Raw genomic sequence first — 12,335 nt, forward strand, 5'->3', positions numbered from 1 at the left:
GAATGTGAGCAGTAGCAGCATGACTGTCACATGTGTCAAACAAAAAAGGAGAAAAAATAGTTTAAAAAAGTAAAAGGTCAAAGAAAATACACTCTGAAACGTCCAAGAAACTGAAAGAAAGAACCACAAGAAGCATAAAATTACAGAGGGCAGAGAACACATAAGACTAGATGATCCAACGCTTAAGGTGGGAAACACAGATGAAATACACACTAGATAATGAACAACAGGTGTGGACACAGGTGACATTAGCGAGGGTAATCATTGTGAAGAGAAACATAAAGGCAGGAAGTTAAGCTTAACCGAGGCAAAAGAAGTACAAAACAGAACTACACACAAGTGATACAATGATTACAAAGAATAAAAGACAAGTCATAACAGATACTTACAGGAAGGAAACTAGAAGTGAAAACAATGACCAACATGAAATAAAACAGGGAATGAAACTTGAAAGTCAGATACCAACACAAGATCATGAGAAAATCAGTATTGTGATCTGGAGTTACTGAACTAAATGAATCTGGGTAAACCAGCTTTGCTTTGTACACAGTAATCTGTAGACCAATTTACTGTTTGTAAACAGTTACGGCTGTGCGTGCATCATGGAAACAGCAGTGCTGCTGAGAATAATGGTTTGTCAAGCGATGTGAGGGTGTTAATCAGGAAACAAAACAAACATTTTTTTTTACCTAAATAACACCAACTTCATGCATGGTGAACAAATATGACAACAGTGAATGGATGGAAAACACCATCAAGTGGGCAAACATTTGGTGAACAGACGTTTTTAGTGGAGAAATCCTTTGTGTACCCAAGAGAAGAGTAGAGTTTAAACACACATGTCAATCGATGCTTATGACCATTGACACCTCAATAAAGACATGAGTTGGTGTCAGTAAACCAGAAACCCTACCAAATTCTGGGCCCAAAACCAACTTTGCATTACATATACAAACTAGAAACTGGATTCAGAATATTGACTGTTAATGTTGGTGATTTTGTGATGATGCACATGCACAAAATTTCGATGACGCTGACTGTAAATTGGTCTATGGTGTTACTCAGGTTGGAAGTGGTTGAGCACGTTTGGGTCCTCTAGCCATGGTTATCATCAGCCTCCATGTGTTGTAAATTAATATTTGAATTCCCTACTTGAAAACATTAGCTTGCTTGTTTCATATCATGCACATTACACAGAACATTTCAACTTAGGGTAATGTTAAACGAGGTAAAGGGGACTTCTGTCTATGCTTGCATGTTTCAAGTCAGCTAAAAGCATGTTAAGCCATTGCAGTTTAGCTCTTTAGATTGCTAAGATTAGCCTTTGTGCTAACCACTCACACACAGGACACCTGAAGCTGATAAATGCAAATATTTGTTCGTAAAGCAATAAAACCTCATGATGATTTAAATTTCATATGGACTCATTTGTAAATATAAATTTTCACATGTAGATCTTCTCATGAAGGAAAGATGTCTCACTCTGTCTTCTCTCATCTTCTCTTCATTCTTTTCCAGGTGTGAAAAGTGTCTCTGATAAAGAGGTAAGCTGTTTATGTAACATTTGTTTTAAGACTTTGAAGCTTCTTTTGTACTGTGTGTAAAGTTTACTGAGGCTTCTCTTTCATCATCAGGAGGGCCCAGTACGTCTGCCAGGTACCAGGTTGGTGTCCTGTGCCTATTTACTTTTCTGTAAAGAGAAAAATATGAATGATTTGTCATTAATTATTGTTGAAGTCTAAAGCTTCTATTTCATGGCAGGTTGTGTTCAACACCACCGAAACACTCACTATCCCTGCCCCCGAAACCAGGCCCCAGGTGGGACTGACTAAATGTTATTCAGACGTCTTTTAGATTTCTTCTCTTTATACTATTAATCACAATGCACGCTTTTTTCCCTTTCCAGAACTAATATGAAAACTCCTGTGGCTGTAAGTTATCAGAGATATAAAGTTCACACATGGTAAACGAAGTGTGGCAGACGTCAGTTCCTGAAAATGTTTTTCTACTCAGGTTCAGGAGCCCACAGGCGAGGATGAATATGAAGTCTGTGACCCAAGTGATGGTGAGTAATAAGTCAAAAAATGACTGAAATGTTTTTGCATTAGAGAAAATCCTCATGTGCTTCTTATAAGAAATGAACATGATCAAAGTAACATCACACTTAAGTATTCCTACTTCATTTAAAAAAGGGATGTTCTCCAACCACTAAACTCCACCTTTCTGCTCAAAAATATAAAACATCTTGGAAAAGACACTTCTGCTCTAGCTCTACTTCATCTTGCACCATGCTGCTTTCTCAGCTGTGAAACCCAATTTAAAGAATTATTACCTCTATAAGAGATCTCTTTATGCATCAGCTGCTTTAGGCTTACTACACTAGTAAAACCTAAAATCTTATCCAGGTTTTTTGTCTTATTTTCAGTAGAAAATGTCTTTTTAGACTTAATATGAGCCACATTCACCTACCCAGTCCAGAAAAATGTCTTGTTTCAAGTTATTTAGAGACAAAAGAGGTCTGATTTACAGTAACAAGTTAAAAAAAAAATCTACCGATGGAACAAGAAAAAAATTACTTATATTAAGACTTTATTTCAGTTTTGAGCAAAATTTCAAGCAAATTTCTCTTGTTCCATTAGGAATTTTTTCAACTTGTTACAAGAAATTCAGACCTCATCTTTGTCTTTGAATAACTTAAAACAAGACATTTAATGGACTGGTCAGTCGAATGTAGCTTAGTATAACAAGACAGTTATTTACTTAAAATAAGACAAAAACACTTGATAAGATTTCATTTTTTTCATCCTCATCTCTTTCAGGCAGAAGGGTCAAATTCATGCCATGTCCACATGTAGCTGGGCACCTGGGAAACCACATATATTTTCATACATTTAGGCCTGCCATCCACACAAAAATGCAGGTTGATGTCACTGAAAACAGTGTTTTCTGAAAAATCTGGCCAAAATGAAGGTTTTAGAAAACTCTGGTTTCGTGTAAACTTCAGGAAACATAGCTTTTGGTTCTTAAACGTCACAGCTGAATGACGGGGGTTCATTCTGATTGGTTGGGTTTGAAATGCCATACTTATTGACAAATTTGCCTGCTGTTTATGGACAAAAGTAATTTAAAAATCAAACAGGGGAGGGGTATTTGTTTTTTAAAATACCTGGCTATGTGTGAACAAGGCCTCAGTCAAAAGGGAGAAGATGCAAGGATGTGCAAACTGAGAGTGACCCTTAGACACAAACTACAAGACACATCCAGCTCATAAGAGCTACAGTGAAACTTAATGAGCATGATTTTTTTAGAGAAAGCCAAAGTGTTCAAGGGGAGCAGGGAGAGGACATGTTGACACCACACTGAAAAGACTCCAGGGGGGTTCAAACATGGATTCTTTTAGTGCTGACCACTTGATCATTATGACCCCCTGTTGCTCCAGTATTTTCTTTAAGACTATACTGTTATGCCACCTAGAGGATGGGTGGAGAAATACATACAGTTTTGTACTGATTGAAGTAACAACTGATTGTTTCTAACAGCTAGAAACAGTGCATCGTTCATTTTTGTGTTTTGCTTTTTTTCCACAACAAACAAACCCAAAGAGAGTCCACCTAAAGTTCATCCCAAGCCTTTACCTAGAGAGTAAGCATCACTTTACCAAATGTTGCTCAATATTATACATTTCAATGTGTCCAAGCACTTAATAACTGAGTGTGATGGTCTTTCCCTCACAGGAGGTCCCCAAAACCACCAGTGAAGCCGGTAAGATATTACAATGCATCTGTCTTGACTTCCTTTTGTTTAACTCTTTAATATGACCGACAGCGCAGCACGCTCTGATCATGTTTAATTTAATTCAGCTTCAATCTTTCTGTCTTGCTCTTTACTGTTTTGCAGAGGCCAGGTGTAAATCACATGGAGTTTGAAAGTGTAAAGCCCAGGGAGTTTGAAAGTAAGTCTTTAAATTGCTGGAGGTGATGTTCTGTATGTTTACATGATCAGTCACGGATGAGTTTTAATAAACAGCTTGGCTGATTGGCCTGCTGTTTATTTTAAAGTCTTGGAGTGGAGTTTTTTATTTGCCAATTACAGAGATGGCAAAAGTACCCAGATTCCTTACTTGAGTAGAAGTAAAATACCTATGAAAAAAAAACGACGGTAGCACTTTAGATTACAGCCCGCGTCTTACAGTGTAGTTTCCCGTCTCTTACAGTGTAGTTTCGTCAACTGTAGGGGTAACTCTCACACATGTACCTTGACATTTTGCGGTACCTATCGGGTAGTTACGCTCTCGTCTTACAGTGTAAGTCCTGGAGTCTTACAGTGTAGTTTCGTCAACTGTAGGGGTAACTCTCACACATGTACCTTGACATTTTGCGGTACCTATCGGGTAGTTACGCTCTCGTCTTACAGTGTAGTTTCCCGTCTCTTACCATGAACTTATCAAAACAGTGTAATTTTCCTGGGCATATGCTTTTGCTGTTAATGTGCCACTTCCTCTTAACAATTAGTATGGTGAATAAAGTAGACCAATGATGAACCTAAACACTGTAATGTATTGATGAGTATGTGTTTCACACAATAATGATAAGACTTGCAGATGTAAAAAAAAAAAAAAAAACTTTATTTTTTTAAACACACAGAGACCCCACATAGTAATTCACCTTTTAAGTAACCCGGCCATTAAGTTAACACTTGCCTCTACTTACTGTCTAACTGTCCAGTACTTCCACTGCGACAACCCACTACTTTACCTGTAACTACTGGTCAACAACTGGAACCGGGCTGGATTTTAAAGTGCACACTTGTTGGCTTTACTTACTGTGTAACTACCCACTACTTTACCTGTAACTACTGGTCAACATCTGGAACCGGGCTGGATTATAAAGTGCACACATGTTGGCTTTACTTACTGTGTAACTACCCACTACTTTACCTGTAACTACTGGTCAACAACTGGAACCGGGCTGGATTTTAAAGTGCACACTTGTTGCCTTACTTACTGTGTAACTACCCACTACTTTACTGTAACTACTGGTCAACATCTGGAACCAGGCTGGATTATAAAGTGCACACATGTTGGCTTTACTTACTGTGTAACTACCCACTACTTTACTGTAACTACTGGTCAACATCTGGAACCGGGCTGGATTATAAAGTGCACACATGTTGGCTTTACTTACTGTGTAACTACCCACTACTTTACTGTAACTACTGGTCAACATCTGGAACCGGGCTGGATTATAAAGTGCACACATGTTGGCTTTACTTACTGTGTAACTACCCACTACTTTACCTGTAACTACTGGTCAACAACTGGAACCGGGCTGGATTTTAAAGTGCACACATGTTGGCTTTACCTACTGTGTAACTACCCACTACTTTACTGTAACTACTGGTCAACAACTGGAACCGGGCTGGATTATAAAGTGCACACATGTTGGCTTTACTTACTGTGTAACTACCCACTACTTTACTGTAACTACTGGTCAACATCTGGAACCGGGCTGGATTATAAAGTGCACACATGTTGGCTTTACTTACTGTGTAACTACCCACTACTTTACTGTAACTACTGGTCAACATCTGGAACCGGGCTGGATTATAAAGTGCACACATGTTGGCTTTACTTAATGTGTAAGTACCCACTACTTTACCTATAACTACTGGTCAACAACTGGAACCGGGCTGGATTATAAAGTGCACACATGTTGGCTTTACTTACTGTGTAACTACCCACTACTTTACTGTAACTACTGGTCAACACCTGGAACCGGGCTGGATTATAAAGTGCTCACTTGTTCGCTGTACTTAATGTTTAACTACCCTCTACTAGTGTGCATTTTATAATCTAGTCCAGTTCCAGGTGTTGACCAGTAGTTACAGGTAAAGTGCTGGGTTGTTGCAGTGGAACTGTTGAAGCTACTGACATCTGTGTTTCTATGATGAATAATGCTTGGACACTTTATCCATACAGATACTCCGGTCAGAGAGTAAAGGCAGATACACAGTTCACAGTTCAGTCTTTTATGTATCCTTTTAGAAACAGCATTACAGCAACGGCCGGATGCATGGAGAATGAATGAACGAAGAGGATGAATAATGTGTGTGACATCAACGTCCAACAGCCACTTATCAGTAGTGCATCTCAACAGGGCTGGCAGTGTATGGTATCTGAAACAATAAATAACAGAAGGTGAATCAAAGACAGTGTCTACCAGACGTTAATGATGCGCCCACTAGCTATTTAGCATTAGCAGTGCAACGTAAGGGAAACAAGAGCCAAAATTCCTGCCACATAAACAAACATAAACTAAATGTTTATTCCTCACTCAACACTCCTTTAAGATAACTTGTAAGCTATTAAAGTACTTACTTCCTCAAGAATGCATCACTGATAACTTATAAGATGTTTTGAAGATACTTTTAAACAATCGCGGAATCTCCGTTGGGGCTATACAACTTTTAGGACCCCAGGCTGCCCGCATAAAGGCATGAACGCAAATACGCAAAATCCTAAGGACCCCGGTCTGCCCTCTAAGTTGCCTGAATAAAATTATATACAAAATGCTTACAACACATCAACGAAGAACAGAGGCAATTTATAACAGAAAATACTGGATAGTTAGCCAGTAAGCAAAGACAAGTGTGATCTTAATGGATCAGTAACTTAAAAGGAGAATTACAATGTGGGGTCTCTGTGTGTATAAAAAAATAAAGATATTTTATACGTCTGAATATCATTATTATGTGAAACCCATACTCATCAATACATTACAGCTTTTAACTTTATTATTGGTCTACATAATCTTTATCCATGCTGATTCTTAAGAGGAAGTGATACATCAAGGTTTGCATAGTTAGAGCATATGTCCAGGAAAATTACACTGTTTTGATAAGTTCATGGTAAGACACGGGAAACTACACTGTAAGACTCCAGGACTTACACTGTAAGACGCGAGCATAACTACCCGATAGGTACCGCAAAATGTCAAGGTACATGTGTGAGAGTTACCCCTACAGTTGAGGAAACTACACTGTAAGAGACGGGAAACTACACTGTAAGACGAGAGCGTAACTACCCGATAGGTACCGCAAAATGTCAAGGTACATGTGTGAGAGTTACCCCTACAGTTGAGGAAACTACACTGTAAGAGACGGGAAACTACACTGTAAGACGCGGGCTGTAATCTAAAGTGCTACCAAAACGACTTGAGTATAAATAAAAAGTACTAATCCAAACATCTATTCAAGTGAAAGTCAAAAGTACAGGCTCCAAAATGTACTCAAAAGTACTTTAAAAAGAACTAAGTATTGCTATTCCATGATTCACTGGCTGCAAAGCTTTTATACATAGGATAATTTTATGGAATCTACTTTAGCAATGTTGCTATTTGGACAAATAATCCAAATAATCCTTTAGGCATTTGTATTGTACACTTAAGGTTATCTCGTCACAATTCTGAACATTGAATTTTGTACCAGGATTAGCCTCTAATCTATGGTGTCATAAATCATACTCATAGACCTATCTCTTACTTAACATTTCTCATAGCACTTTTTTAATGACACATCAGGCAACCATTGTTTCTCAGTGAAAAATCTTAAAAGAAATAAATATTTTTTACAAGTACAAAGTACCTGAAAAATCTACTCAAGTACAGCAACTGAGTATCTGTTCCTAGTTACTTGCCATCTCTGGTTACAAACTTAAGTAACAAGTAATTTCCTGATATCCATGTTGTTCCCTTAATTTTTTGTTTCTGTTGTCTGTGATATGGCTGAGTGGTTCTGCTGTGTGGGCAAGGGTGAAGATGTGAGAGACTTTGATAAGGACTGAGCTGTGACAGTTCGATATCAAAGTCAGAGTAACTCCAAACTGCAGCTTTGTGGGCGCTGATGTTGTCTTAAAGTTCGTATTAACAGTGTTTAATCTCTGAAAGTAAACCATCAGAAACAGCAGGGTGAAGTTTTACGTTGTACACCTTGAAACAGCCTTTAGTGAAGTTTGGTTGTAGATCTTATCTTATATTTATTATTATAAAACACAGTGTGGTTACCAACTGTGTGGATTTCCACAGGTCGAACGCTGCCCGTGAAGCTGGCTGAGCCGAAACCTCCACCAAGACCTTTTACACTGGACATGAAACAACCAAAGTAAGAACAAGTAATCTGCTTTGGGCACCGATTTCTGCAAATGAAACAATAAAGAAATAAACCTTTAGTTAAGGTGTCAGGAGAACAACTAGGTCTGAATGAGCTTTTTTTTTTTTAAGAACAATCACAAACGTGATTCTGCTTTTAGTTAATATCACTGAAGGTGCTATATTTGATCCTTTCAAGGTTAAAGGTAGTGGCTTTTAGTCTCTGTTCAACTTTGTCTTTGGTCAGATCAGGCTCCCAGTCTTTATCTTGTGATAGCCAATTTTATTGTTGATTTCACAACCTCCTCCCCATGCCTTATGATTCCATGAACTACCATAAAACTTGAAACAGTCGTAGTTTAATGTCTAAGTATTGTGTTGCCTGAAGTTTGCTTTGCTTCTTGCAGAAATTCTCCTTTTTCTGTTTCTAAGATGGACCATCTTTACAGGATGCATTGTGCTTGTTCTAGAAATGTCTCCAAACATTACTTTTCAATGATTCACATCTCTGGGAAAAGATTAGTCAAGCCTACAAAAAAGGCAAAACGCAGGAGGAGAGCAAACTCTGTGAGCCCCTGTGCCTCTGCTCTGCCTGAATGTGCGCACTCCAGCTGTGTCTCTCGCTCACACAGACTTGAGGGGCGCAGCATGTTCACATATCTAAAAGATTAAACCTTTTATATTATTTGTTCACAGAGGGAAACTTAAATGATGTCATGAGTCAGGGAGAACTCAGCTGAACAGAGTGAAACTGCAAACTTGAGAAAATATTGTAGTATACGCTCACTGGCCACTTTATTAGGTACACCTTGCTAGTACCAGGTTGGACCCCTGTTTGCCCTCAGAACTGCCTTAATCCTTTGTGGTACATCAACAAAGTACTGGAAACATTCCTCAGAGAGTTTGGTCCATATTGACATGATAGCATCACACAGTTGCTGCAGATTTGTCGGCTGAACATCCGTGATGAGAATCTCCCGTTCCACCACATCCCAAAGGTGCTCTATTGGATTGAGATCTGGGGACTGTGGAGGCCATTGGAGTACAGTGAACTCATTGTCATGTTCAAGAAACCAGTCTTAGATGATTCAAGCTTTATGACATGGAGCGTTATCCTGCTGGAAGTAGCCATCAGAGGATGGGTACACTGTGCTCATAAAAGGATGGACATGGTCAGCAACAATACTCAGGTAGGCTGTGGACTTTAAACCATGCTCAGTTGGTCCTAAGGGGCCCAAAGTGAGCCAAGAAAATATCCCCCACACCATTACACCAGCAGCAGCAGCCTGAACCGTTGATACAAGGCAGGATGGATCCATGTTTCATGTTGTTGACGCCAAATTCTGACCCTACCATCCGAATGTGGAGCAGAAATCCAGACTCATCAGACCAGGCAGCATTTTTTCAATCATCTATTGTCCAGTATTGGTGTTGCTGTGTGAGCTGTAGCTTCAGTTTCCTGTTCTTAGCTGACAGGAGGGTCACTCGGTGTGGTCTTCAGCTGCTGTAGCCCATCTGCCTCAAGGTTGGACGTGTTGTGCGTTCAGAGATGCTCTTCTGCAGACCTCAGTTGTAACCAGTGGTTATTTGAGTTACTGTTGCCTCTCTATCAGCTCCAACCAGTCTGTCCATTCTCCTCTGACCTCAACAAGGCATTTTGGCCCACAGAACTGCCGCTCACTGGATATTTTCTCTTTTTGGGATCATTCTCTGTAAACCCCAGAGATGGTTGTTGGTTAATCCCAGTTTCTGAAATACTCAGACCGGCCTGTCTGGCACCAACAACCATGCCACGTTCAAAGTCTCTCAAATCACCTTTCTTCCCCATTCTGATGCTTAACCGCAGCAGATCGTCTTGACCATATCTACATACCTAAATGCACTTAGTTGCTGCCATGTGATTGGCTGGTTAGAAATTTGTGTCAACTTGCAGTTTGACAGGTGTGCCTAATAAAGTGGCCAGTCAGTGTATACATATCTAAAGAAACAAAAGTATCACAGTTTCATTTTTTCCCAGTATTATGCAGTCCTATCGTACACAAGACACTTGTAACTCATGTTGTCATTGTCATAATTAATAACAATAATACATTTTATTCAGAAAGTTTGTTTTCATGATAAGAATAACTTCCTTTATGTCACATTTGCTGAAGCAGGCCTCTAAACCATACAGAACACACTGAGCCTTTTGAAAACGTCTCCATGTCTTTTCACAAACAGCCTCTTATGGACATGTTGTGCTGTGTATTTACTGTTCTCTGCTCTGTTTGTGGTCTCTCCTACAGAATTCCTCTCCCACACGTTGCCTTCCCCAGTAAGTACAGCTCCTATACAAGTCTGACTGTAGACGTGAAGCCATATAATAAGCAGACATGAGGTCTGCACTTCAGTGTGCTGTAAACTCATAGTTACTTATACAAACATATGAGGAAAAAAAATGTTGGTGTTCTTCTTCTGCTGCTTCAGGAGCAGCTGATAGAGGGAGTGTGTCTGCTGAAGATGAGCCAGCAAATCCAGACAAGGTGTGCTCTTATATTCTGTCTCACTGATGAACTCAATGATGGTTAAATATTTCACTAAACCTAATTTTCTTTCTTTCAGGATGCAGACGTGTATAGAAAACCCTGGTATGCAAACACATGCGACCGCAAGACTGCTTATGAGGTTTTATACCAAACAAATAAAGTGAGTGTCTTATCCATCATTCAAATGAGCAGCATGTTGCATGTTATATCCCATCCCATATCCTCAAACTGTAAAAATGATGGCGCTCTGTTTCAGGACGGGGCGTTTATGGTGAGGAAAAGCTCCGGCCAGGACACGCAGCAGCCATACACGCTGGTGGTCTTTTACAAAGGTCGAGTGTACAACATCCCAATCCGCTTCATCCCGGCCAATAAGCAGTACGCTCTGGGGAGTGAGAAGAAAGGAGAGGAGGTGTGTGTGTGTTTCCCCTTTTCAGTGTCACTGGATTCATGCTTTATTTTGAAAACCATGCTACATCCCCACTCCCAAAATCCTAGCTTCTCATTGGCTTCCTGTTAGTTTTAGATGTGATTTTAAGATTTCATTGATGATTTTTAAACATGTATACTCTAAACTGCATCACTGCTGAACCTCTGTTTGTTCTAAAGTCGCGGCTTTGATCTAAAAAGAGGCCGAGCTTTCTCTATTAGAGCCCCTCAACTTTGAATTGACCTCTGTCATGAGATTTGATTATTAGTGCGATGTCAGTGTTTTTGATCAATTCTCATATCCCACTTTAATTGACTTGCCTGCGTTTGAGGTTTTCTTCTTAATGCTTTTTATTGCTTACGTATTCTTTTTGCTTTTTACCCTAACTCATCACTTCTGACAGTTTTATGTCCTGTTTATCTACACTTCTTTTTTCACTGCCTTTATTTATTCTTGCTTTAGTTACGTTATTAATTTTTTTTACTCTTATCTTTTATAATTGCACTGACCTCTTTTTATTGTGATTAGTTCCTGTGATTTCTTTTTAGCATTTGTCTCCTTAGTTCTATTTTTTTCAATGCTTTTAACCTTTACAATGCTACCTACTTGAGGGCTGGGTAAGAAGTATTTTCTGATTCAAGAAAAAAGAATAGTCGATCTAACAGTAAAATGTGGCTATTTTCCTGCTTTCACCCCGAACAATCAATGAATGCTAAAATCAGCATTATAAAGAAATGCTAAAAAAGAATGAATGAATCTGTAGATAAACTGTTAGTTATTTTGTGATCAATGTTTGGCTGCAGGAATGAGAAAATCAATCACAGTTTGGTTAAATTAACTGTAAACAACTAGCTTTAAATTATATCACCAATCCTCTGACAAAGACTGAAGGATGATTTTCCAGTGTACAAAACGCACCGTTTATTCTTCAGAGCAAGAAACACGCCTGGAGGTTTCCTCTGCTTCGTCACATTTTTCAATATTTTATGTTCTATCCTTTCGCAGTTTCCTTTACAAATTATGAGCAATTATGTATGTAAATGACAGCAGAGCTGCTGAGCTCCATCTAATCCATAATGTTTACGATGTGGGTGTGATAAATGCCATCTTGTTTGTCACTGAAGCTATTATATACATGAAAGGATTGAGTGCAGTCTGAACAAGACATGAGAAAGTCTATTTAGATTCATTATGCTCAGTTTATATCCCACTCCCTTTTTGTAACACACTAAAAAT

At 39.0% G+C, this 12,335-nt stretch overlaps 1 protein-coding gene across 9 annotated transcripts in view; it reads left to right on the forward strand.

Annotated features, from left to right (window-relative positions):
* The window catches only part of blnk (B cell linker), a 50,093-nt gene that overhangs the window by 36,318 nt on the left and 1,440 nt on the right, over positions 1-12,335 (forward strand). For all 9 annotated transcript variants that reach the window (XM_074675518.1, XM_074675517.1, XM_074675520.1 and 6 more), the window contains 13 exons: positions 1,519-1,544; positions 1,635-1,663; positions 1,762-1,818; positions 1,907-1,931; positions 2,014-2,065; positions 3,603-3,642; positions 3,735-3,762; positions 3,898-3,952; positions 8,082-8,157; positions 10,430-10,458; positions 10,611-10,666; positions 10,746-10,829; positions 10,926-11,081. In XM_074675518.1, coding sequence (XP_074531619.1) covers positions 1,519-1,544; positions 1,635-1,663; positions 1,762-1,818; positions 1,907-1,931; positions 2,014-2,065; positions 3,603-3,642; positions 3,735-3,762; positions 3,898-3,952; positions 8,082-8,157; positions 10,430-10,458; positions 10,611-10,666; positions 10,746-10,829; positions 10,926-11,081 — 713 coding nt within the window. The remainder of the gene's footprint in view (positions 1-1,518; positions 1,545-1,634; positions 1,664-1,761; positions 1,819-1,906; positions 1,932-2,013; positions 2,066-3,602; positions 3,643-3,734; positions 3,763-3,897; positions 3,953-8,081; positions 8,158-10,429; positions 10,459-10,610; positions 10,667-10,745; positions 10,830-10,925; positions 11,082-12,335) is intronic.

This window comes from Halichoeres trimaculatus, unplaced genomic scaffold, assembly GCF_033239565.1.
Source record: "Halichoeres trimaculatus isolate MK-OKI-2021-1 unplaced genomic scaffold, fHalTri1.1 fHalTri1_scaffold_8, whole genome shotgun sequence".
Classification (NCBI taxonomy): domain Eukaryota; kingdom Metazoa; phylum Chordata; class Actinopteri; order Labriformes; family Labridae; genus Halichoeres; species Halichoeres trimaculatus.